The sequence below is a fragment of the Tursiops truncatus genome, chromosome 15 (assembly GCF_011762595.2).
Source record: "Tursiops truncatus isolate mTurTru1 chromosome 15, mTurTru1.mat.Y, whole genome shotgun sequence".
Lineage (NCBI taxonomy): Eukaryota > Metazoa > Chordata > Mammalia > Artiodactyla > Delphinidae > Tursiops > Tursiops truncatus.
In genome coordinates this window covers 7,274,100-7,299,458 of record NC_047048.1, presented here as the reverse complement: position 1 = coordinate 7,299,458, position 25,359 = coordinate 7,274,100, and the positions used below count along the sequence as shown (strand labels likewise).

General features: G+C 56.6%; 4 protein-coding genes across 5 annotated transcripts; 3 read left to right on the top strand and 1 right to left on the bottom strand.

Moving 5' to 3' along the window:
- Positions 1-1,198: 1,198 nt before the first annotated feature.
- Positions 1,199-9,433, bottom strand: ZNHIT1 (zinc finger HIT-type containing 1). Of its 2 annotated transcripts, XM_073791964.1 has the most exons (6): positions 9,257-9,293; positions 8,801-8,845; positions 2,326-2,496; positions 1,797-1,876; positions 1,503-1,672; positions 1,199-1,408 (listed from the first exon to the last, which is right to left on the bottom strand). In XM_073791964.1, exons 1-6 carry the CDS (start codon positions 9,276-9,278, stop codon positions 1,387-1,389), a joined length of 510 nt encoding a protein of 169 aa, XP_073648065.1. In that variant the 5' UTR covers positions 9,279-9,293; the 3' UTR covers positions 1,199-1,386. The 2 variants fall into 2 exon arrangements, with proteins under 2 accessions (XP_073648065.1, XP_033695509.1); XM_033839618.2 differs by lacking the exon at positions 8,801-8,845 and having other exon boundaries at positions 9,257-9,433.
- A 476-nt stretch (positions 9,434-9,909) lies between these two features.
- On the top strand, positions 9,910-17,472 carry PLOD3 (procollagen-lysine,2-oxoglutarate 5-dioxygenase 3). Its single transcript, XM_033839617.2, has 19 exons — positions 9,910-10,365; positions 10,728-10,819; positions 10,986-11,122; positions 11,231-11,394; positions 11,525-11,637; positions 11,809-11,872; positions 12,424-12,521; positions 12,766-12,867; positions 13,043-13,168; positions 13,365-13,486; positions 13,895-13,999; positions 14,113-14,238; positions 14,490-14,631; positions 14,709-14,822; positions 15,009-15,077; positions 15,561-15,665; positions 16,189-16,335; positions 16,567-16,692; positions 17,032-17,472. The coding sequence occupies exons 1-19, from the start codon at positions 10,254-10,256 to the stop codon at positions 17,185-17,187; spliced, it is 2,220 nt and encodes a 739-aa protein (XP_033695508.1). The 5' UTR covers positions 9,910-10,253; the 3' UTR covers positions 17,188-17,472.
- Positions 17,473-18,110: 638 nt separating this feature from the next.
- LOC117308146 (putative diacylglycerol O-acyltransferase 2-like protein DGAT2L7P) lies at positions 18,111-20,685 on the top strand. Its single transcript, XM_033840109.2, has 4 exons — positions 18,111-18,126; positions 19,495-19,683; positions 19,858-20,067; positions 20,531-20,685. The coding sequence occupies exons 1-4, from the start codon at positions 18,111-18,113 to the stop codon at positions 20,683-20,685; spliced, it is 570 nt and encodes a 189-aa protein (XP_033696000.2).
- Positions 20,686-21,211: 526 nt separating this feature from the next.
- On the top strand, positions 21,212-23,845 carry MOGAT3 (monoacylglycerol O-acyltransferase 3). The gene is given in 8 exon segments (XM_033840108.1): positions 21,212-21,341; positions 21,660-21,740; positions 21,830-21,905; positions 22,193-22,400; positions 22,693-22,771; positions 22,774-22,867; positions 23,400-23,608; positions 23,691-23,845. Coding segments are annotated over 8 exon segments (993 nt in total). The 5' UTR covers positions 21,212-21,250.
- The last annotated feature ends 1,514 nt before the right edge of the window (positions 23,846-25,359 follow it).

Below are 25,359 nucleotides of genomic sequence, written 5' to 3'. Positions count from 1 at the left end.
CGAAGATGTCACCAACACCACTTGCCCAACCAAGTCTCCAGAGGAAGGGCAGGAAGCTCCTCAGGAAGACACTGGGAATATTTGGGCCAACCCCAAGGAAGTCCCCAGTAGTGGGGAGACGAGCCTAAGACGTTCCTTAACGCCAACTTGGCTGGATCTCATTAATATCTTACTGAAGTAATTTGTGCAACAAATATTTCCTAAGCACCTGGTTGGCTGTGTTGCAACAGGGTACGGGGCCTTAAGACAGCAACTCCAAGGCACTTAAGAGCTCACAGCTTGCAATCCACTTAGAGGAGGTGTGGGTATAAGAAGCTCTAATAGCACAGAAGTTACAGCGCCCAGGGCCACCGAGAACAGGGGCCTCTATACCGTGAACTTCCTGACGCTTCCCAGAAACTTCTGGGTTCTCTCTGCTGCTAATAATTTCACACACCACAGCCCCTGGTAAGAGGGGCTTCCTAAGGACAAGTGCTGCCTCAGACAGGCAGCACCAAGAATGAGGTCCCAGTCTCTCCCACGTGGTTAAGAACCAGAGGACAAAGACAGTGCTGCTGCCTTCTGTGGCGCCTTCTATACCCCCATCCCCACCCCTCCCCTCACTCCACTTCCCCATAACCAGTCCTGGGAGCCAGCGGTACTCAAAAGATAGCCGGAGGAACTATAGAAACAAAATTAAAAAAAAAAAAAAGAACAACTAAATCAATAACCCAAATAGTAACATAAAGCAGCCAAGGGGCTTCCCTGGTGGCGCAGTGGTTGAGAGTCCGCCTGCCAATGCAGGGGACACAGGTTCAATCCCTGGTCCGGGAAGATCCCACATGCTGCAGAGCAACTAAGCCCGTGCGCCACAACCACTGAGCCTGCGCTCTAGAGCCCGTGCTCTGCAATAAGGGAAGCCACCGCAACGAAGAATAACCCCTGCTCACTGCAACTAGAGAAAGCCTGTGCACAGCAATGAAGACCCAACGCGGCCATAAATAAATAAATAAATTTATATATATAAAAAAAGAAAGAAGCAGCCAAGAAATGCAAAGACCTGGGGGTGGCAGGAGAATGGGACAAAATCTTTCACGGTCAGGGACCAGGAGGGGCAGACAGCGGGAGTAGGAAAAGACACAGAGCAGTGAGTTCGAGAGACAGGAGACCCATCAGCCTCACCCCCAAAACCCCACAGGACCACACAGGCAGGCTCCTCCTCGCACAAGACCTTTTATTACAACAGCGCTCTGAGGGCTCGGCCCACTGCCCTGCCACAGTCCCTGGGAGCAAGACTGGTCTTCCCTGGAGGACAGGACACGAGCTTCGTTGGGCTCCTCTCTTGGTGATGCCCTCTCCGAGGCCAGGTGATGCACGGAAGGCCTTCCTCTCTGCGGACGCCTAGGGTCATACAGTCCACTTCAGGCACCTGCAAGGCAGAGGAAGCCCAGGATGAGCAGAGGGTCCAGGAGGCTATGGGGGGAGGAGGGGGAGGGTGTGGACCCGGGGGAGGCCCCTCTCACCTGGTCTCCTGGTGGGTGCCCAGGCAGCGCACAGTACAGTACCGGGCGCCGCAGCTGACACAGGTGTAGGGGGAGGGGAAGCCACAGACAGCACAGAAGGGGCGCTGGGGCCGGGATGGGGGTCCTGCACAGGCCGTCAGGTAGTTGGGGCCCTCAGCCACACTCAGGTTCTGCAGAGACAAGGGGGCTGGCCCTGTGACCCCTCTGTCCCCTTCCAGGAACACCTGCCGGGGCCAAGGATGTCTGCAGGTGCATCCCTGCCCTGTGGGGTCCTCCCCAGCCAGCTCCTCTCACCTGCTCCTCCAGCAAGGCCTGAAAGTTTTTTCGGAAGCGAAGTTTAAAATGATCACCTCGAGTTTTCTTCTTTTTCTTTCCTAGAGGTCAAGAGCAATGAGTTACTTGGCACGTGCCAAGGAAGACACTGGTTCTTTGCTTCACCATTCCGATCCCCCGTGTCCATTCATTGCCCAGGTGCCCACCTGGGTTCTAAGCCGGCCTCTCTCTACCACCCCTCCCTGCCCCCAACTTCTCCAAGCCAAGCCTTCCTCCATCTCCACCCTCCCTATATCTAGAGCTTTGTGTCCGAGCTCAAGGGATCTCAGAGCTCATCGGCTCCAGCTTCTTCATTCTATTGATACATACAGGAAAGGAAACTGAAGCACAGAAAGGGAGAGCAGCTGGCTCAAAGGAGCCAGAGGAGCTCCTGGATCACCCATCCCCCAGCCTGATGTCCTTACAAACCCTGACCGGGGCAGGCTCTTCCCTCCTCCTGCAGCCTTGTCTCCTGGCACCTGGCCCCCGCTTCCTCCTCCACCCGACTCACCAGTGTCTGCATCATCATCAAACTGAGGCAGCCGCTTGCCGAGCTGGGGGAGCCCTGCGTGGGGGTCATCCTGGAAGTTGTCATTCTCCAAGGCCTCGAGCTGCCTGTTGATGCGGCGTTGCCGGGCCGCCCGGTCCAGCACCCGCCGCTGTCCAGGGTCCTGGGAGCGAACTAGATGGGATGGGGCCAGAAGAGTTATGGGGTCAGAGAAGAGAGAAGCTGGGGCGGCCTTGGCTCTGGGCCGTGTGTGGAAGACGTCCAGGGGTTGGGGAGGCACAGCTCTCTGATCTCATCCTAGTCCCCCAGCCCTTGGCCCCTGTATCTTCTCCCAAAATATCACCCACTCTGGCTGCTTCCTTCCCAGCTACCTAAGGCTGCCGTTTCAGTCACTCATGCCTCTTTTCTTTTTTAAAAAATATTTATTTATTTACTTATTTATTTATTCGCCTGCGCTGGGTCTTAGTTGCGGCACGCAGGATCTTCATTGTTGCATGTGGGACCTTTAGTTGTGGCATGCGGGATTCTTAGTTGCGGCATGTGAACTCTTAGTTAAGGCATGCAGGATCCAGTTCCCTGACCAGGGAACGAACCTGGGTGCCCTGAACTGGGAGCGTGGACTCTTAGCCACTGGACCACCAGGTAAGTCCCCATTCATGCCTGTTTTCTATCCTTTTGGCCCCAGCCTTTCCTCCCAATCCCAGACCCAGCCAATGAAATGCCTCCTGGAGACCTCTCACTGCTGGCCGAAATCACACAACCATGGTGACGGAGACCACAGTACACTCGGGGCTTCCAGGCTCCACTGGGACCTTGATGCACTCAGACTTCACACTCAGCAATCTCATTTCCCACCTAAAAGGAACTGAGCCACCATGGAGAGATGCTCAACCATCAGCCTACCCTCAATCATAACTGCATGGGTACCCCCGTCCCTCCATTTCAAGTGGATGCACCCCCAAGTCCCACTGCTGAACCCAAACCCTCTACCTCTAGCTCGAGTCCTCCCTGACTCTTGCATCTTCAACCCCTCCCACTCAACTGGTACTTTCCCCTCCATAGAAAAACCTGATCAACTCTCACGTGTCTATCCAACTTCATACCTACTCTGCTTTGAGAGCGCAGTCCATGGTAAGTCTTATTTCCTTACCTCCCATCCACTCCTAACCAACCCCTGGCAAACCAACTTCCATTCAATGGGAACCACTCACACTCAGGACACCAGTGACCATCTAGGGCCAAATCCAGTGTGTTTGCTTGAGCTCTCCATAGCCTGAGACTGTGTCTATATGTCACATTTTAGTAATTCTTGCAATATTTCACACGTTTTCATTATTATTATCTTCGTTATGGTGATCTGTGACCAGTGATCTTTGATGTTACTATTGTAATTGTTTTCGGGCATCACAAATTGCGCCCATACAAGACGGCAAACTTGACTGATAAATGTGTGTGTGTTCTGACTGCTCTGGCAGTCGGCTGACCCAAGTCTCTCTCCCTGTCCTCGGGCTTCCCGATTCCCTGAGACCCAACAATATTGAAATCAGGCCAATTAATAACCTTACAGTGGCCTCTAAGTGTTCAAGTGAAAGGAAGAGCTACATGTCTCTCACTTTAAATCAAAAGCTAGAAATGATTATGCTTAGTGAGGAAGGCATGTCAGAAGCTGAGACAGGCCAAAAGCTAGGCCTCTTGCACCAAACAGCTAAGTTGTGAATGCAAAGGAAAAGTTCTTGAAGAAAATTAAAAGTGCTAGTTCAGTCAACAGCTGAATGACAAGGAAGCAAAACAGCCTTACTGCTCATATGGAGAAAGATTTAGTGGTCTGGATAGAAGATCAAACCAGCCACAACATTCCCTTAATCCAAAGCCTAATACAGAGCAAGGCCCTAACTCTCTTCAATTCTACAAGGGCTGAGAGAGGTGAGGAAGCAGCAGAAACAAAGTGTGAAGCGAGCAGAGGTTGGTTCATGAGGTTTGAGGAAAGAAGCCAGGGACTTCCCGGGTGGCGGAGTGGTTAAGAATCCACCTGCCAATGCAGGGGACATGGGTTCGATCCCTGGTCCGGGAAGATCCCACATGCCGCGGAGCAACTAAGCTCGTGCGCTGCAACTACTGAGCTTGCGCTCTAGAGCCCACGAGCCACAACTACTGAGACTGCGTGCTACAACTACTGAAGCCCGTGTGCCTAGAGCCCGTGCTCCGCAATAAGAGAAGCCACCTCAATGAGAAGCCCACGCACCGCGATGAAGAGTAGCCCCCACTCGCTGTAACCAGAGAAAGCCCGTGCGCAGCAACAAAGACCCAACGCAGCCAAAAATAAATAAATAAATACGTAAATTTATTTAAAAAAAAAAATTTTTTTTTTAAATAGGAAAGAAGCCGTCTCCATAACATAAAAGTGCAAGTTGAAGCAGCAAGTGCTGAGGTAGAGGGACTTCCCTGGCGTCCTGTGGCTAAGACTCCACACTCCCAATGCAGGGAGCCTGGGTTTGATCCCTGGGCAGGGAACTAGATCCCACATGCTGCAACTAAGAGTTCGCATGCCGCAATTAAAGACCCGGCACAGCCAAATAAATAAATAAATATATTTTTTTAAAGTGCTGTTGTAGAAGCTACAGTAAGTTATTCAGAAGCTCTAACTAAGGGAATTCCCTGGTGGTCCAGTGGTTAGGACTGTGCGCTTTCACTGCTGTGGGCCCAGGTTCGATCCCTGACTGAGGAACTAAGATCCCGCAAGCTGCGCAGCACAGCCAAAAAAAAAAAAAAAAAAAATCAGAAGATCTACCTAAGATAATTAATGAAGGTGGCAACACTAAACAACAGACTTCCAATGTAGACAAAACTGCCTTCTATTAGAAGAAGCCATCCAGGACTTTCATAGCTAGAGAGGAGAAGTCAATGCCTGGCTTCAAAGCTTCAAAGGATAGGATGACTCTCTTGTTAGGGGCTAAAGCAGCTAGCTGGTAACTTTAAGTTGAAGCCAATGCTCACTTACCCTTCTGAACATCCTAGGGCCCTTAAGAATTAGGCTAGATCTATTCGCCTGTGCTCTATAAATGGAAAAACAAAGCCTGGATGCCAGCACATTTGTTTACAACACAGTTTACCGAATATTTGAAGTCCATTGTTGATACCTACTTCTCAGAAAAAAAAGATACTTTTCAAAATATTACTGCTCATGGACAATGCACTTGCTCACCCAAGAGATGTACAACAAGATGTACAACAAGATCAATGTTGTTTTCACACCTGCTAACACAATATCCATTCTGCAGCCCATGGATTAAGAAGTAATTTTGACTTTCAAGTCTTATTATCTAAGAAATATATTTCATAAGGCTATAGCTGCCATAGATAATGATTCCTCTGATGGAGCTGGGCAGAGTCAATTGAAAACCTTCTGGAAAGGATTCACCATTCCAGATGACATGAAGAACATTTGTGATTCATGGGAAGAGGTCAAAATGTCAACATTAACAGGAGTTTGGAAGAAGTTGATTCCGACCCTCATGGATGACTTTGAGGGATTCAAGACTTCAGCGGAAGTAACTGCAGATGTGGTGGAAACAGCAAGAGAACTATAATTAGAAGGGGAGCCTGAAGATGTGACTGAATTGCTGAAATCTCATGATAAAACTCATGGATGAGGAGTTGCTTCTTCTGGATGAGCCAAGAAAGTGGTTTCTTTTTTTTTTTTTTTTTTGCGGTACGCGGGCCTCTCACCGCTGCGGCCTCTCCCGCTGCAGAGCACAGGCTCCAGACACGCAGGCTCAGCGGCCATGACTCACGGGCCTAGCCGCTCCGCGGACTAGGGGCACGAACCCATGTCCCCTGCATCGGCAGGCGGACTCTCAACCACTGCACCACCAGGGAAGCCCAAGAAAGATAAGATTAGATTTTATCTTGAGATAAAATCTACTCGTGGTGAAGATGTGTGAGGATTGTTGAAACAACAACAAATGATTCACAGTATCACATAACAGGGAATTCCCTGGCAGTCCAGGGGTTAGGACCATGAGCTCCCATTGCAGTGGGCCAGGGTTCAATCCCTAGCTGAGGAACTAAGATTCTGCAAGCTGTGTGGGGACAGAAGGAAGGAAGGAAGGGAGGGAGGGAGGGAGGAGAAAGAAAGGGAAAGGAAAGGAAAGGAAAAAACAAAGACTTTAAAAAAATAGAATATTATATAACTTACTTGATAAAGCAGTGACAGGCTGAGAGGATTGATTCCAATTTTGAACGAAGTTCTACTCTGGGTAAAACGCTATCAAACAGCATTGCAGGCTACAGAGAAAACCTTCACGAAAGGAAGAGTCAATCAATGTGGCAAACGTCACTGCTGTCTTACTTTAAGCGACTGCCACGGCCACCCCAGCCTTCAGTAACCGTCACCCTGATCAGTCAGCAGCCATCCACACTGAGGCAAGACCCTCCATCAGCAAAAGAAGTTACAACGCGCTGAAGTCTCACACGATGGCTAGCATTTCCTAGCAATAAAGTACTTTTAAATTAAGGCATGTACATTTTTAAAAGACATAATGCTATTGCACACTTAACTGACTATAACGCAAAAATAAAAAAGATTTCTTTTGGCCGCGCCGAGCAGCATGTGGAATCTTAGTTCCCCGACCAGGGACTGAACCCGTGCCCCCTGCAGTGGAAGCGTGGAGTCTTAACCGCCGGATAGCCAGGGAAGTCCCTAAACATAATTTTTATATGCACTGGGAAATAAAAAAATTTATGTGACTCACTTTATTGCGATATTTGCTTTATTGCAGTGGTTTAGAACCAAACCTGCATATCTCTGAGATCTGCCTGTACTAAGCTCTTTGCATAAATGGAATTCTTTAATCTTTACGTCAACCTTATGAAATAGGTATCATTATCATCCCCAGTTTACTGGAGTTCAGAGGTTAAGAAACCTGTCCAAAGTTTACACAGCTATTAATAAGCACCTGGGTCAGAATTCAAACCCAGAACTGCCCAGCATCAAAAAAGATCCTCTTCAGCGCTGTACTATACTGCCTCCCTTCCAAGTACCAGGCGGTTCTGGGAATACAACCAGAGCTTACAGTCAGGTGGGGAATATAAATGATCAAATAAACAAGCACAGTACAGGATAGTACATGCTAGGACAGGGAAGTACAAAGTACTACAAAGCACATGACAGAAACACATAACCGGGGCTTGGGGTAGTCAGTCAGGAAGATTTTCCAGAGGAAAGAATAGAAGTTAGCCTGATTGGGATGGGGGTGGGGTGTCTTAGGCCTTGGTACCAGCATGAGGGAAGGCCTGGATGAAAGACTGCAGTGCCTTCAATAAATTTTTTAAAGTTCTGTATGGCTGGTACATAAAGTATGTGTGTGTGGGGGGGGATGGGGATATGAAGTTAGGCAGACCATTAAGAATCTTACCTTTAAGTATCTAAAGGAATTTGGCTTTGGGACTTCCCTGGTGGTCCACTGGATAAGACTCCGAGCTCCCAATGCAGGGAGCCCGCGTTCGATCCCTGGTCAGGGAACTAGATCCCACATGCATGCTGCAACTAAGAGTTCACATGCCACAACTAAGGGGCCCGCCTGCTGCAACTAAGACCCAGCGCAACCAAATAAATTAAAACATTAAAAAAATAATAAAATAAAGGAATTTGGATTTGGGGATTTTATGGTGAGGGTGATGGAGATCCAGTGAGGGGTTTAAAGATGACATGACTGTATTTATTACAAGTCAATCTGGCAGAGTGTTCTGACCCTCATCTCTTTTTATCTGGATTCCTCAACAGCTTCCTAACTGGCCTTCCAATCTCTGAACCTGCACTACACAATAGAGCAGCCACTAGTCACATGAGGCTACTGAAATTTACATGTAGATTAATTAAGATGTAATTAATTGGGCTTCCCTGGTGGCGCAGCGGTTGAGAGTCCGCCTGCCAATGCAGGGGATACGGGTTCGTGCCCGGACCCGTGAGCCATGGTCGCTGGGCCTGCGCGTCCGGAGCCTGTGCTCCGCAATGGGAGAGGCCACAGCAGTGAGAGGCCCGCGTACCAGAAAAAAAAAAAAAAAAAGATGTAATTAATTAAGATACATAAAATTTTAAATTCAGTTTCTCAATCTTGCCACATTTCAAGCGCTCAATAGCCACATGTGGCTACTGGCTGCCATACTGAATAGTGCTGATTAAGAACATTCCCATCATCCCAGAAATTTCTATTGGACGACGCAGCTCTAGTCGCTCCAATCCATCCTCCGCATTGAAGCTGAACTCCCTTTCTAAGAGATAAATTTGTCTGGGTCACTCCCCTGCCTTAAAAGACCTTGATGGCTCTCCACCGCCCTCTCCAGAGAGTTCAAACTCTTCAGCAGTGTATACAGTGCCTTTCAAGGGTACCTTTTCCTAGCCTTCCAGCCTCTCTCCTCTGCAAGCCCCAGAACTGTGAACTTGGCTTCCTAAGCGATTTGCTTTTTCTTGCTCTCCTACCTTGGCAGGTGCGGTTCCCGCTGCAGGGAAGGAGTCCCCACGCACCTGCACTGAGCGAAATTGTGACTTTCAGGACTCAATCCAAGCGTTTTCCTTCCCTCCAGTCCCCTCCTTCCCAGAAGCTGGGTTGGATGCCACTCCTCCCCAAGCCCAGGCACCCTGCATCCCTCTACCATAGCACGTATCACTCTGAAAGGCAGTGGTAAGTCTGCGCGTCTGCCCAGCTCCCGGAAAGCCAGTTCTTGGATGCTAAGGATCTTTTTTTCTTTCTCCATCCCCAGGGCCCGGCTTGCAGCAGGCATGAATAAAACGTGAACGGATGGTTTGGGGGTCTGCCCCGACGTCAGGACCCGAGGTCCTGGGTAGGAATTTAAGACTAATAACTGGTTGAGGGAATCCTAGGCCAGGTTCGATTTTAGAGGAGGCTAGGGGGCCAACAGCCAGGGGCTCACATACCCGAAGTTTTCTTCTCCACCATTTTCACAACACAGCCGCCAGCTGAGCCTACTGCGCACGCGTTCTAAATCACGCGCTGTGGTTGGGTCATCACGACTTCCTGTGGCGCGTGCCCCTACGCGTGCGCAGTGTAATCCACCGCTTTGACTACGTAATGTTTCCTTAGAGACCAGAAAGCTTTCCGCCATATTTTATACGGGCAAAACTACTTCCGACCTCGGTGTAGTTGTGTATTTTGCGGGACCCTCGAAATGGGTCATTTTAAAGAGACGTTGCCAGTGATCTTTCAAGAAACGTCATTTTCCTTGGGTCTGTCTGAAGATACAGTCATCACACAGGCATCCCATGGAGCTTCTCCCCTGGGCAGTGAAGATGATGGGCCGGAGTACCAAAGAACTTGGCTTCAGTGGGCAATCCCAGAGGTCCCCGGTGACCCTCTGCCTAAACCTCAACCCCCAGATCCCTTGGGGCCGCAGACTCCTCGGCCTTCTCCCTCCCTGCCGTCAAACCCGCTCCGCGCGTCCCCACCGCCTCTTTCTGGGTCTTCCGCCCGGCTGCTCGAGGCAGGGTTGTGGCAAAGACCCGCCTCCGCATTCCGCCGGACCCGCAAGGGGTCACTTCCCCTCTCCGCGTTACACTTTCCTGAAGTGTTAGGCGCTGTGGGCCGGGCTGGCTCTAAAAGTCCTCGGCTCGGGATTGCCAGCCCTAGTCCCCGCCCCTACCCCGCCTCCGGGCTGGGCGCCCCCTCCCGATCGTTCAGTTCTGCCCACCGCCCGGGACAATCCTCGCCTTGTCTAAGGCCCGGCATCTCGAGTTTTCTGTAACCTCCGGGTACGCTTTTTTTTTCCCCAGGGCGGAGCCCCAAGCCGGCTTCTCCTAGCTGCGGGCCGCACAGCAGCCCCCATCCTTTTTCCCAGAGCCTCTCTCCGGAGTTGGGGTCCAGGCGCACAGCCAGAGCCCGGTGCGGGCCTGTGTGCCCCTCGGCCAGCTCCCCGTCATGGCCTCGGGCCCGGGACTCCGGCTCCTGCTGCTACTGCTGCTACTGCTGTCGCCGCCTCCTGAGGCCTCGGCTTCAAATCGTCCCCGGGGCAGCGACCCTGTCAACCCAGGTGAGAACCCGGGGAGGGGCGAGTGGCGCCAGGCTGACCCCGGAGAGAGGGTCGAGGCGGGCCTCTCCCACGCCCAGCGGGCTCTCTAGGGCCGAATCACACGGCCCCTCGCCCACTCCTCGCTCTGAACTGTTTCCACCCTCCCCATGGGAACTGATCCTGAGTTTCTGGGTGTTACTCCCATCCCGCTTTCACTGGGGTCAAGTTTCCCTGGGTTGGAAGAGTTTAAGAGGGAATGCGGAAAAGAGGGGAGGAACTGGAGCAGAGTCAGAGGGAGGGGAAGGGGGCCTGCGGTGAGTGGAGCGCGCCGGGCAGCGAGCTGGGCGAGTGGGTCCTGAGTGTCAATTCCTGGCTGGTGACAGAGAAGCTGCTGGTGATCACCGTGGCCACAGGCGAGACAGAAGGATACCGGCGTTTCCTGCGGTCAGCGGAGTTTTTCAACTACACTGTGCGGGTGAGGAGAGGAACACACTCATGGCCTCTAGAAGGGGTGCGGGTGGGGTCTAGCCTAGGAGTGGGCTGAGGGCTGGATGCCTGGGACCCCACGGTGAGCCTGGTCAGGGCGGTGGGACCGCCTGGCCGCCTGAGCCCCTCCCTGGCATTCTGGGTCTCCTCCACAGACCCTGGGCCTGGGACAGGAGTGGCGAGGGGGCGATGTAGCCCGAACGGTTGGTGGAGGACAGAAGGTCAGGTGGCTGAAGAAGGAAATGGAGAAATATGCAGACAGGGGGGATATGGTCATCATGTTTGTGGACAGGTAAAGGGGCTGGGGCTGGGGAGAAAGAAGAGGGGTGGACAGAAAGAGGGGGTGAGGAGACTGAGGTTCCTAGTGGCTGTCCTGCTCATCCTCCCCTTCCTCCCCCAGCTACGATGTCATTCTGGCTGGCAGCCCCTCGGAGCTGCTGAAGAAGTTTGTCCAGAGTGGCAGCCGCCTGCTCTTCTCTGCAGAGGCCTTCTGCTGGCCCGAGTGGGGGCTGGCGGAGCAGTACCCTGAGGTGGGCACGGGGAAGCGCTTCCTCAACTCTGGTGGTGAGTGGCAGAGTGTCCAAAAGTGGTGGGGCATGGAGTGTTCCAGGTGCCTGAGGGCTGGAGAGGGAGTGGGGACAGGTCCTGGGACCCTGGGAATCTTGGAGTCAGCACCTCCCCTCCCCCCACCCAGGATTCATTGGCTTCGCCCCCGCTATCCACCAAATCGTCCGCCAGTGGAAGTACAAAGATGACGATGACGATCAGCTGTTCTACACTCGGCTCTACCTGGACCCAGGACTGAGGGTAGGGAGGGGCAGAAGAGGGGGCCCGACTTGAAGCTCTGGAGGTGGCAGGCCTCTCAGGCTGAATGGGAGGGAAGGGGTAAAGAGGCTTCTTGAAAGACGTAAAGAGAAAAGAGTGGGAAATGGTGTCCCACCGCCTCTTTAATTACCTGCCCCATCTCATCCCATCCAGGAGAAACTCAGCCTTAATCTGGATCATAAATCGCAGATCTTTCAGAACCTCAACGGGGCTTTAGGTGAGGAAGAGGCAATCCGAAGGGGTGATGGGAGGCTGCTGGGGGTCCTGAATGTGGGAGAGGCTCCTGGTAGAACTGGGGTGATCTTCAACTCACCTCGATGTTAACTTCATCAAACGTCCGAATGGCTGATAGAGTTAGTTGCGCTGTGCTAATAGTAACAGAAGCAGCAGTGGTCGTACCTAATGTCTGTTTGACATACTACGTGGCAGGGCTCTGGGCCAGGGCTTTACTTCTGTAATTTCATTTAACACAACAATTCTACAAAGGGCAGTTCTGTGGTTATCCACCTGTTACAGATGGGGAAACTGCCTCTTTGAGGGGCCAGTGACTTGCCCAGGTCACACAGGTAGTAAGTGGTGGGGTGCCCCAGGGTGACAGCAGCCTGGTCAGTGCCCTCAGAGAGAAGGTGTCCCATCCCCGCCCCACGGGTCACAGTCCTTCATCCTCTAGAGAAGCTGGGCAGCCCCCGCCCCCCCCATATTTAGAAGCACATGCTGTTTGGCAGCTTTGGGGGAAAGGGAGTCTGAAGCCTGGCCTTTCTTCCCCAGATGAGGTGGTCTTAAAGTTTGGTCGGAATCGCGTGCGTATCCGGAACGTGGCCTATGACACACTTCCTGTTGTGGTCCATGGGAACGGCCCCACTAAGGTGCCCAGGTTGCTTATACCCTCAGCCCCAGCCCCAGTCAGTCCTGCCCGCACAGCCCCAGCCCCCAGGTTCCTCCAGCCCTTCCAGGTAGTGAGTCCTCCCCAACCCCAGAAGCACAGGTGCTGGGAGGGTTTCTCAGTGGCCACCGCTCCCCATCCTGCCCTGCCCCCTCCCTGTCTGCCCACCTCCCTCACCTCTGGCCCTGGACTCGTCAGCCTCAGCCTCTCACCGTCTCTCCCAACAGCTGCAGCTGAATTACCTGGGAAACTACGTCCCCAACGGCTGGACTCCTGAGGGAGGCTGTGGGTTCTGTGACCAGGACCGGAGGCCACTCCCGGGGGGGCAGGTGAGGAGGGGGTGCCAGCGTGGGTGGGAGAGCGCTTGGAAGCAGGAGGTGCAGGGAGGGCATTCCAGGCAGCAGTGGGTGGGGGCAAAGCCCCTGGAGACCCGCAAACCTGCCAGGGTTGTGGAGGACAGACTGGCGGGCTTTCCTCTGAGCCCCATCACGTTGTATCTTCCAGACTCCCCCCCGGGTGCTTCTGGCAGTGTTTGTGGAACAACCTACCCCATTCCTGCCCCGCTTCCTCCAGCGGCTGCTGCTCCTGGACTATCCATCCGACAGGGTCACCCTCTTCCTGCACAACAACGTGAGACACCCCGACTGACAGCCTCTCCCTCCAAAGGGACCCCGCCCCTGCCCTCATCAGAACTCCCACTCCCTATATCCCAGACTCCTTCCTGCACCCTTTCTGCTCACCTCCTTCCCCGCTCCTGTCCCTCAGGCACCATCTTTTCTGCCCTCTCGGTCTCCCCATCTCCCCCTTCTCCCCCCGCCATCTCCAGGAGGTGTACCACGAGCCCCACATTGCTGACTCCTGGCCCCAGCTGCAGGACCACTTCTCAGCTGTGAAGCTGGTGGGGCCCGAGGAGGGCCTGACGCCAGGCGAGGCCAGGGACATGGCCATGTGAGTGAGCCTCGGGCGGGCGTTGGGGGGGGCGGGGGTGAAAGCAGGGGGGGAGGGGCTGCCACCCGCTGCAAGCCCCCTTCCCTCTCCATTCCCCATCCAGCCTCTCCTCGGCCTCCACAGTGGCGCACTTCCAGCCACTACGTGTGCTGTCCCTCCCTTGCCCCGCACAGATGGAAGAATCTGGGGGTCCTGGGGGAGGAGGCACAGAGGCCTCGGCCTCCCCCTTTCCCGCCCTCCCCCTCCCCCCCAGTCTTTTTCTCCCTCCTGTCCTCTTGCTGATGCTTCTACCCACTTTCCTCCTCTTCTCCTCAGCGGGTAGGGGGAGTTCCACCCTCTCTACAGTTCCCTCTCCCCCCCCACCTGCTCCGGTTTCAGCTCATCTGTCTGTTGGTCTGTCACCTCCAGGGACATTTGTCGGCAGGACCCCAAGTGTGAATTCTACTTCAGCCTGGACGCAGACGCGGTCATCAGCAACCCGCAGACCCTGCGCATCCTCATTGAAGAGAACAGGTCACTCACCTGGTTCAGCCAGAGGGCCCCCAGATAGTCCCCAGGGAACCCCCCACTCCTCCCCTGGGCGTGGGGCACAACTCCGCCCGGCCCTCACCTCTGCTCGTCCACAGGAAGGTGATAGCGCCCATGCTGTCCCGCCACGGGAAGCTGTGGTCCAATTTCTGGGGAGCCCTGAGCCCCGATGAGTACTACGCGCGCTCCGAGGATTACGTAGAGCTGGTGCAGCGGAAGCGAGTGTGAGTCCTGAAGCCCCTCCCCTCCCCGGCCTGGGCCCTCGGAGCCCCCTGCATCCTGCCGCATAGCCCCAGTCTCGGGGGTCCAGGGGGGGCTGTGGGCAGGGACTGACCGTGCAGGGGGCACGAGAGGCTTGACGGGGGAAGCCAGCGGGACCTAGCAGCTCACAGCCCTCGAGGGAAGGGGCCCCTGGGAGGAACAGGGCAGGACTGTGGAGCTCGCCCACCTAGCTGACCGGTGTGGGTGCCTCCAGGGGCGTGTGGAACGTGCCCTACATATCCCAGGCCTATGTGATCCGCGGGGAGACCCTGAGGACGGAGCTGCCCCAGAGGGAGGTGTTCTCGGGCAGTGACACTGACCCAGACATGGCCTTCTGCAAGAGCCTGCGGGATAAGGTGAGTGGGCCTGGGGCTCGAGGCGGGGCAAGGCCCTTGCTCCCTGTCACCCTTCTCACACCCGCCCCCCACGCCAGGGCGTCTTTCTCCACCTCAGCAATCAGCACGAGTTTGGGCGCCTCCTGGCCACTTCCCGGTATGACACGGACCACCTGCACCCTGACCTCTGGCAGATCTTCGACAACCCCCTGGTGAGTAGGCGGCCCTGCGCTCAGAAGGCAGTTTCCCTTCCTTCGCTAAAGGAGGATGCCCCAGACCTACCGCATGCCTGTGCGCGCTGTGCAGGCTCTCCTGGTGCCTGGGGAGGGGGCTTCCCGAGTGGGAGCAGATGGAATGAAGAGGGCCCGGGTCAAGGTGCACCTCCCTCCATCCCCCAGGACTGGAAGGAGCAGTACATTCACGAGAACTACAGCCGGGCCCTGGAAGGGGAGGGACTCGTGGAACAGGTGAGCCCCGCTCAGGACCCCGAGCCATCGCATGGCCACCACCCCCTGGGTCCACCCCCTGGGTCCACCGCCTGGATTAGTGGTGCCTCAGGGTTTTCTGCTCAGGCATTGAGGGCAAAGGCGGAGCAGACAGGCCTGCAGCCCCCATCCTGGCATTGATCAGGGTGGTCCTCTCTTGTCTGTTGGGTATATTGGTGTATGGGTGAAATGATACTTTTTAAGATGAGTTTGAAATCCACTCTCCTAGAACCCGGGGCTCCAGGACCCCCGTGCCATTTGCGCCACGTTTTCAGCGCTGCTCCCACCTTCTCTGGCCCAGCGCCTCCTGGCCCGTCCCCACGCTCAGATCCCCATTCCTGCAGATTCTCTCATCTCCTGGCTTCCCTTCCTGCTCCCTGCTTTCTCTCCCTTCCTTTGGCTGCCTGTCCGCTCCCCAAGCATGACGCGGCCCTGCTGTTCTCGCCCTGTCCCGCCCGTCCGCAGCCCTGCCCGGACGTGTACTGGTTCCCTCTGCTGTCTGAGCAAATGTGCGATGAGCTGGTGGAAGAAACGGAGCATTACGGCCAGTGGTCAGGAGGCCGGCATGAGGTGAGGGGCTGGGGCAGGGGGGAGGGGGGCCCCAGGAGGAGGGAGGTGAAACTTCCCTGATTGAGGAAAAATGGAATCCAGAGAGTGGGAGCAAAGAGGGGTCCCCAAGGGGGAGGGGCCCACAGGAGGCACAGCTGTATTCATTCACTCATCCATTCGTTCAAGTAACATTTACGGGGTGGGTCCTAGACGCCAGCCCCTGACCTGGGCGGTGCAGGTCGAGCTCTGCCCTCCTGGGTCTCACCTGCTGTCAGCAGCAGCAGCAACCCAGCTTCTAAAGGCTGTGATGGGCAGCCCGGGTGCTGCAGGAGTCTCAGGAGGGACCCTTGACCCAGACGTGGGGGGACCAAGGGGCTTCACAGAAGAGGTGACATCTTAGCTGACACTTAGAGGACAGGAGGAGTGAGTCAAGCTAAGAAGTGGTCGAGACTTCCAGACGGAGGGAATACAGGCTTTAAGGCCTGGGAGCAAGAGGAGGGGGAGGCTGGCACTGCCCTGTCGGCTCAGTGCCCGCTGCCCACAGGACTCAAGGCTGGCTGGAGGCTACGAGAACGTGCCCACCGTGGACATCCACATGAAGCAGGTGGGCTATGAGGACCAGTGGCTGCAGCTGCTGAGGACGTACGTGGGGCCCATGACCGAGAGCCTGTTCCCCGGCTACCACACCAAGGTGGGCTGCTGCACTCGCCACCCCTGCACCTCCACCTTCCCACACCCCGTCCGGTTGGACGTCTCCACATGATGCCTTTTTGGCCCCCGTGGTGTTTGGGGCCCCATAAAACGAGATCCTACAGGAGGGCAGCCCTGGGGGAGGCAGCCCGCAGGTACCAGTGAGAACCCCTCCCCTCCCCCGGACCTGATGGCCATCCCTCCAGCCTCTCCTCCCGTGTCCCTGTCACAGACCCGGGCGGTGATGAACTTCGTGGTCCGCTACCGGCCAGATGAGCAGCCGTCTCTGCGGCCACATCACGACTCGTCCACCTTCACCCTCAATGTCGCCCTCAACCACAAGGGCCTGGATTACGAGGTGAGTCCCTACTGCCCTCCACTTCGGGGCGCCCCCAGGGCCCCTCCCCACACGCAGGACCCTGTGTCCCGCCCCCTCACCATCCCTGCACACACCCCTCGTCACCTCCCGCCCCCTTGTCTGCCTTCTCTGTATTTCTCAGTGACTTCGTGGGTATCCTCTGGACCCCTTCCAGGCTGGCAGCCTCACCCTGTCTCCTGGGCCCCCATCTGCTGATGCCCAAACCTCCTGTGTCCTCCCTCCCTGATTCCCCCGGTCGGGCTCTCCCCGCTCTGGCAGCCCGCCGCCCAGTCCCCACTTCCGCTCACTCTGCACTCCTGCCCCTTCTCGTCTTCCCAGGGAGGTGGCTGCCGCTTCCTGCGCTACGACTGCGTGGTGTCGTCCCCCCGGAAGGGCTGGGGGCTCCTGCACCCTGGCCGCCTCACCCACTACCACGAGGGGCTGCCCACCACTCGAGGCACTCGCTACATCATGGTGTCCTTTGTGGACCCCTGACGCTCCACCACTCTGCCCAAGCTTCCCTGCCATTGTGCCTTCCTGTGCCCCCCTCCTCCTCGGAGGGGGTCTGTCCGGCTCCTCGCCTCCTGGGTGTATGTTCCGTGTGCCTGGGACTGAATGTGTCACCTCGCTCCCCGCCACGCGGCCCTCAGGAAGCTCAGAGAGCCCCCTGGCTCCACCCCTCAGCCCCCAAGAGTTCCCAGGGAGAGGGCTTCTGGGTGTTCACCATGTGATAAATTATTGTTTTTCAGTCTCCCTCTCAATAAAAGAGGATTTGTAATTCTTGAGTCCATTTATTCTTTCATCTACCTGTGGACCCCGTATCCCTCCCGCCACCCAGTGTAGAGGGGAGACCCGGGATCTTCCAGAGGAAATGAACAGAGAAGAAGAAAAGGCAGAAACATGATTTTAGAGCAGAGCGGGAGCCTGGAAGCTTCCCTGGCTCCCATGTCTAACTCCCTGTCATTGCCAGAGCTGGGGGAGGACGTGAGGAGGGCCAGACCGAAAGAAGGACTTCCCTTGTTGGGCTGAGGTGAGAACCCCCCATCCCCACCCCTGCAAAGCCCCCAAGCTCTCCTCCCTGATTCTCTCCTCACCTGACGGCATCTTCTCCAGTGCATAACGTGTGGGGTGGCACAGCCCTAAGCTAAGCTCCAGGGACACTGCTGGGGAAGTAAGTCCCCCTGGGGGCGTGTGTTCTTTGAGGGAAGACAGGCTGGAACCTTCCTGTGGCTTCTTGCATCTAAGCTGTTAGGTGGAGTCAGGAGAGGGGAATCCTAAGGGTCAGCCCAGGAAAGCTTCCTGGAAGAGGGGGGATGGGATGCAGCCTTGCAAAAGACAAGACTGGGACTTTTTTTTTTTTTTTACCGGAACTTCTAGTGGTCCAGTGGTTAGGACTCCTGGCTTGCACTGCAGGGACCATGGGTTCCATCCCTGGTGAGGGAACTAAGATCCCACAAGGCAAGGTGCAGCCAAAAAAACCCCAAAACAAGTGACGTTCCCTGACCTGGAAAAAGTGCTGGCTCTGCAGGCCTCTGGTCAATGTTGAACAGGGCCACGGTCACAGTGATGACTGGCCCCAGCCCACTGGAGGGTGTGCCCACAGACCAGTGGGCTCTCTCTTGGAGGGGTTCCCCAATCCTTAGCCTCTCCCATAAAACCCTTCCCTCTGGAGGTCTCCCCACAGAGGCCTAAGCTACTCCTTAGGGAATATATCCTCCTGCAGGTCACCTACCGTTTAGGCGCCAGGTCCGGGTGACAAATGGGGAGCTCTGCTCTTCAGGGTACACACACATGGCAACCCCTGCTGGCCCAGACCTCTCCCAACCCTGCTCCTCACAGGGAGCCGGTCCTGACTTCCACAAAGCTAAACACCTTCCTCACCCCCAGGCTCCAAGCCACAGTCCTGGTCTTTCCTTTCGGTCCTACTGGTCACAGCCCTGTGAGCCCCAGTAGTGGTTAACCCTTCCATGCCGGGGTTCACAGTGCTCCAATGTGCAGGTCAGCAGCGGGGGCGGAAGCGAGGGCAGAATCCAGGCCAGGGGTCAGGACCAGTGGGTTGGGTCAAAGAAGGTACGCTTCACGGCCGTGGTGGCTCCTGGGTGACTCCCCTCTGCATCCTCCTCCAGCCACCTCTTCCGGGGCCTCCAAGTGTTTGCCGTCCTGCAATGGGTCTTCCCCTTTTGGGGGGCTCACTGAGTCCCTGAAGACCTGAGGAACCCTGCGCCTGGCACTCTGCTTCCCCATTCCAGTACGGGAGGGAGGGAGGCAGGGCAGGGGTCTGTGGGGTGGAGAGAGGGAGAAAGACGTAGATTGGACAGATGCGCCTGAAACCATGGAACAGGGAAGGGGGAAAGCGGGGGACCTGGGATTCGAACCTCTGGATCCTGAGTCCCCACACCCCCCCACGTACTGCCACCACCTCCCGCCCAGGTGTGCCTGGGACTCGAACCTCTGGATCCTGAGTCCCCACAACCCCCCACGCACCGCCACCACCTCCCGCCCAGGTGTCCCTGGCTGCCTTGCTCCTGTATTCCTGGGCCGGGCCTGGATCCTAGCGGTCCTCGACCTGGTCTGACTCCATGGAGATAGAAACACACCTGGGGCAGGGGGCCGCTGCTCTGCCTGGGTCCACAACTGGGCCATCCGGAGACATATCCGTGACCACCTCCCCATCTCGGCAAGGCGCTCGGGAACGGTGCGCTGGCTGGGAGCAGGGCTTCAGAATGGACTCTCGGGACCTTCACCCCCGAAGTCCAATGTCAGCTCCCCAGTGGGGTGTCCCCCAGCTGGTTAAAACCGCAGATCCAGGTCCCTCCTGGAACTACCTGTTTGGCTTCCACCCTCACGGGGTCCTGGTCAGCGGGGCCTGCAGCAACTTCTGCACAGAGGCCACTGGCTTCTCCCACCTCTTCCCTCACCTCCAGCCCCACCTGCTCACGCTGCCCTGTTGGTTCCAGCTCCCTGTCTTCCAGGACTACATCATGTGTGCTGGTGAGGAGAGCGCTGCGTCTCAGGAGCCCCAGTGCCTGCTGTCACCTCCTAACTGCCCTCCTCCTCCCGCATGCGGGCACTTGGTCCCACCTCTACTTACCTTCCCAGAGCCCTGCGCCCTCTTTTCTGGAAGAATCAGGCGTCAGGTCCCCCAGCCTCCGCCCTCTCTCGCAGGATCAGTGCCCTCGGACAAGGCCAGCGCCTCCTATCTCTTGTCCCTGCCCGGGGTCCTCCTGGCCGTGGGAGGGCCCCTGGAGGCGTGGGAGGCAAAGCCCGGAGCGCTGAGCTTGCGAATTCGGAATCAGAAGAGATTTGTCAAGTTGGCGCTGGAAGAGGACAGCGCTGCCCGGGAGGGAGCGCAGCGCGCGCCGGGCGGGGTCCGGAGTCAGTTGCTCCCCCAGGGCCTCCCTGGTGCCAGCCTTCTCTTTCGGAGAGAACTAGCTCATCCAGCAGTTTCCGAACCCGCCGGGCTCATGGGTGCGAAGGACACAGGAAGCGCTGCAGCCACTGCTGAGAATGGCCCTGCCGCTGTTCCACGGCCCCCGGGGCCTCCTCCTGCCCTTCCGCACGCCCATCCACACCGTCGGCGAGCCCCGGCCTCTACCCGCTCCGCTATCCGGCCCGCCCACCTGCTTCTCCCGGGCTGAAGGCCCCTGCACCCTTCCCGCGCCGGAGGTGAAGGTCCCCCCTGTTGGGGCGTGAAATCCTGGATTCCGGCCACGCCTCCAGGCTGCCTTTGGCAACCGCGCCAGCCCTGAACTCTGTCCCAGTTAATCGCGGCGAGCGAGAAGGTGACCTGCGGGCGGCTGCTAGCGACCATCCCTCTGGCCTCCTGTTCCGCCCACAGTGGGGGCCCCAATCCCGGCGCAGCGAACCCCGCGGCCCAGCCGGGCGCAGGTGGACGCGCAGCACGAGGTCTACTTGGAGCGGCTCAAGCAGCTGTTGAAAGAGCACAAGGCGCGCTCTGGCGTCCCCGCCGACAGGCACCTCCCCCCCACCTAGACGCGCCGCCGGCCCCCACCGGTGCCCTCGGTGACTGCGGGTGAGGACTGAAATTAAAGGCGGGTACAGACCTGCGGTGTGTGTGTGTGTGTTTGTACTTGGCGGGGCAAGTTCGCGCGCCTGGCCGGGCCTCGGAGGGGACCAGACACTCCCGGAGACGCGCAAACACACCCGGGGCGCGCGTCCAGGATCTGCCGGCCGCACTTGAGATCAAAGAGTCTCGGCTGGGACCCAGTCGGTGGGCTCTCCGGCTTCTTCTGCGACCGCTCCCCACAACGATTCCTAATGCACGCGGGGGTGGACCTCCAGCGCACGGCCCCTACCCCGGCTCCCAGCCCCGCCCAGCGGCCAGCCCAGACCTACCGTATGGAGTTCAAAGATCAGTGTGTGAAGACCTGTGGCGCTCCGGATCCCAAGGTCTCCCCATCCACACAGCCCTCTACAAGCAACTCCGGGAGGCCCCAGGGGCGTGGCCACTCGGACGAGAAAGGCTTCCCCGGCTCGTACCGAAATCTTCATCGTTTGTCCTCCGGGTCCTGGAGCCCTGCTGGCAGAAGGGGAGCGAATGGGAGTCTCCACAGCCCCGCCGCCCTCCCGCAGTATGAAAACCCTGAAGAAGCGGCGGCTAGAAGTACTGAGCTCCTGCTATACTGAGCGCCTGCTATACTGAGCGCCTGCTATACTGCGCGCCTACTATACTGAGCGCCTACTGCTACGTGCGCACTTGCCTCTTCACGGGTGAGTGGTGCCCGGGGTCCACTGGGGAAGGAGGCAAGTGGGAGGGTGGGGGGAGAAAGGCTGGAGCCCCACCTGCCAGGATGTCCGAGGGTCAAGGGAAGGGGGAGGGGCCAGAGGTCCAGCTGGGAGATGGCCAGTGATCTCATTGGTGAGGGTGGAGGGGAGGAGCCACTGGAGTTTCAAAAGCTATAGTTCATTTTTCTTTCCCATGTTTCCCCCAGGCTCCTTCTGTTCCCTTCTTCTCTTCCTCCTCTTCACGTCGCTCTGGTATTTCTCTGTTCTCTGCTTGGTGTGGTTCTTCCTGGACCGGGACACACACCCCGCCCCCCAGGTGAGCACTAAACAAGGACCCAAGTAGTGAGAGGTGATAAATGGTGACTCCAGGAACTCTCCCACCCTCATCTGTCTGCCCAAGGAGGAAGACGTTCTGAGTGGATGAGGAACTGGACTGTTTGGAAGCACCTAAGGGATTATTTTCCCATTAAGGCAACAGGCCACCCTCCAAGGAGATGCTCTGGTTCCTCCCTTTCCCCTATGTACCCCCCCTACTCACCCCTCCCTATGCTGGAGTCTGAGCCCCCCAGCTGCCTAAGTTCAGGCAATGGGGGAGGGGTGGGATGGTGTACCAGAGGGGGCCCCTTGTGCCCTTGACCCCATCGTAGGACCTTGAACTCTAACCCTAAGTTAAGTCTGTTGGTGTGGAGGGAATTCTGTTCAGCAGGTAGCCTGCTGTCTATGCTTTCTTCCCCTCCTCCTGCCCACTGCCCCCAAAACTGGTGAAAACGGTAGAGCTGCCCCCTGACCGGAACTACCTGCTGGTCGCTCACCCACATGGGATCATGGCCATGGGAATCCTCTGTAACTTCTCCACTGAGAGCTCCAGCTTCTCCCAGCAGTTCCCCAGGCTTCGGCCCTTGACGGCCATGCTGAATGGCCTCCTCCATTTCCCAGTCTATCGAGGCTACCTTCTATCCTTTGCTGAGTCTTGAGCTAAGGGGAGGAGGCAGCCACCCCCCCACAGTGACCCCCACCCACCATTCCGCCCAGGGACCTGGCTTGAACGTTGGCCAGGCTCACAGTGGGCGTCGGTGAATGGCTTTGGAGCAAGCGTCCTGCATCCTTGCTGGGAGAGGTGCTGCAGGGCGCACTGACATGGGCACAGGGGTAGGGGAGCTTGGAAGGAAAGGGATGGGGGGCTCACCCTTCCTAGGCTAAGGGGTGGAGCCAAGGACGGGGTGGTGACTGTTCCCACACCTCCTCGTACCTGCGGGAGGATGTTCCGTGGACCAGCAGAGCCTGGATTTTATTCTTTCTCAGCCTCACGTCGGGCAGGCTGTGGTCGTCCTGGTTAGGGGGCCCACGAGTCCCTGTATGCCGTCCCAGGGGAGCACTGCCTCACTGTCCAGAATCGGAAAGGCTTTGTCCACCTGGCACTGAGGCACGGGTGAGTGGGTGCCCAGGGGTGCTGCCCTGAATGCTCAGAAGCCACAGTGCGTCTGGGGATCTGCACTGTCTGTCCCTACACACCCGCACCCCTGTAGGTGGGCCTGTGTGTCCCCAGAGCTTACACTGTGACCACACCTAGAGGGCGCTCTTGCCCCTTGAGCGTTTCCTCTGTGCCAAGCACCGGTGCCAGTTCCCCAGGCTTCCTCCCAGGCGGAGAGAGACAGGATCACAGTGCAAGTCACAGGACCCCGGGGCTCAGACGCCCTTGGTTCAAATTCTTTTATGACACCCTCTCAAAGGCAAATGCTTGCACGCTTCCTTACTTGTGAAATAGGGTTAATACCTACCTGGCCACCATGTTGCACAGTCTTTCCTCAAGAAATGTAAATCCCTCTTTCAGATCTCTTTTGTAGCCACTGTCATTTGCTTCAAATGGCCTTGCGAAGTGGAATCATGCGAGGGAGGAATTTGGGGCACGCCCTGAGACACTGATCTGACCACCCGTCTTCTCTCTTGCCGCCCCTTCCCAGCACTTCTCTGGTGCCCGTGTACTCCTTTGGGGAGAATGATATCTTCAGAGTTAAGGCTTTTGCCCCAGACTTGTGGCAGCATCTGTGCTAGAAGATGCTGGGCTTCAAGAAGCTCCTGGGCTTTTCTCCTTGCATCTTCCGGGGCTGTGGTCTCTTCTCAGCCAACTCCTGGGGCCTGGTGCCCTTCTCCAGGCCCATGACCACTGTGGGTGAGTGTGCCCGTCTCCAGGGGAGAAGGCTGCCATCAGCTTCATAAGCAGCACGTCACCTGTGTCTCCCCTCTCCCCTCAGTGGGCTGCCCCATCCCGGTGCCCCAGTGTCTCGGGCCCACCGAGGAACAGGTTGACCACTCTCACATGCTCTACGTGAAGGCTCTGGAGCAGCTGTTTGATGAGCACAAGGAAAGCTGCGGTGTCCCAGCTTCCACTCGCCCCACTTTCATCTAGCCCCGGCCTTACCCCTCCCCCCACACTCACCAGCCCCACCAGCCCCCGATCCCAGTGCCCTGAGACCCCCACCTACTGCCATACTACTGTACCAATAAAAGGTAGTTCTCTCACACCACTACTTCATAGAATCGGACGCCCACCATCGGATTCCCAGCTCCACCAGCAACTGACCGTAGCCTTATCCAAGTCACTTAAGCTTTTCAAACCTCAGTTTCCTCCTTATAACACGGGGCTACCTACTTCAGAGTTGCAGGGTTTCTAATTTTTATTGAAATACAACACAGAGAAGTGCACAGATCACAAGGGCACGGCTTGATTTTTCATCCACTGAACATACACGGGGTTGTCCTGGGAAGTGAATGAGATGTACTCAGGCTCATGGGACGGCTGCACTGGCATCCTTGTGTATGGATTGAGAAGAACTGTCAGCCATCGTCCTCCCACCCATCTCTACCCTTGGATTTCTCTGCTGGGTGGGTGCCCACTCACTCAGGATGGAGCCAGAAGGAAACATCTGGAAGCCTTTTCAGAGAAAGAAGAGAGCAAGCGGTCAGCACTTGGGTGGTCTGGGCTGGGGACGAGCCTTTTGAATGGGTAGAGGAGTCGACCCAGCAGGCTGGAGGAGGTTAGGGTCCATTAGAGCGTCATTACAGCTGTTTCGGAAGCTCCAGCCCCAGAGAGTGAGAATCCCACTGCGCCCGGGGCTATCCCCACTCACCTGCCACCCATGCAGACCCTAATGTGGGCTCTTCTACAGACCTATTTCTGGTCATTCTTCCAGAGCTCCAGCCCCAGTGGGTCCTCCCCTACTGCTAGTCCTTGCAGCCCCGAAAAGCCAACCCATCTGTAGACAAAACATAGCATCTGCGTATCCGAGGAGCTTAATATCCTGCACTGCCCGCTGCTACCAGACGTTATCATTCCCCGGTAACATGCTAGGGATGCCAGAATCACCCTCACCGCCTTCCTCTCTCCCCACCTTCCAGAACCCCAGTCACATTTCCTGGCCTCCTGTCTTCTTCTTCCTGTCTTCTTAGCTGCTTCTCTTACTCCAGGCCCCCATCCCTCCCGTGGACTTCCTCTGGGACCATTCCTCAGAGAGGAGGGGTCTTGCCTCTCATCTCCCATCTGACACCTTCTCACGCTGGCAAGATGCTCTCCCTAAAACACTGTTTTCATCATGCCATTCCTCCTGTTCACTGGGACCGGATCCTCATTGTCAGAAGGTGTGAACTCCTCAGCACAGCATTGGAGACACCCCACAAACAGAGCCCTACCCTGTAGACACACAGGGTACCAGACACAGAAAAGTGCTGTCTGCTTTTGCCTGGGTGCTGCATCCAGCGAGACGTGGTCTTTGTGCAAATTAGACAAAGAATGTTCCAGGTTGGGCGGTGACAAACATGTGCTCTGGGATCTTTTCTTTGGGGGCCGGTGCCACGTGCACAGAGAGAAGATGGGTCACTAAACTGCCTAAAGGATCTATTGTAGTTTCAAGAGCTCTGGACTCC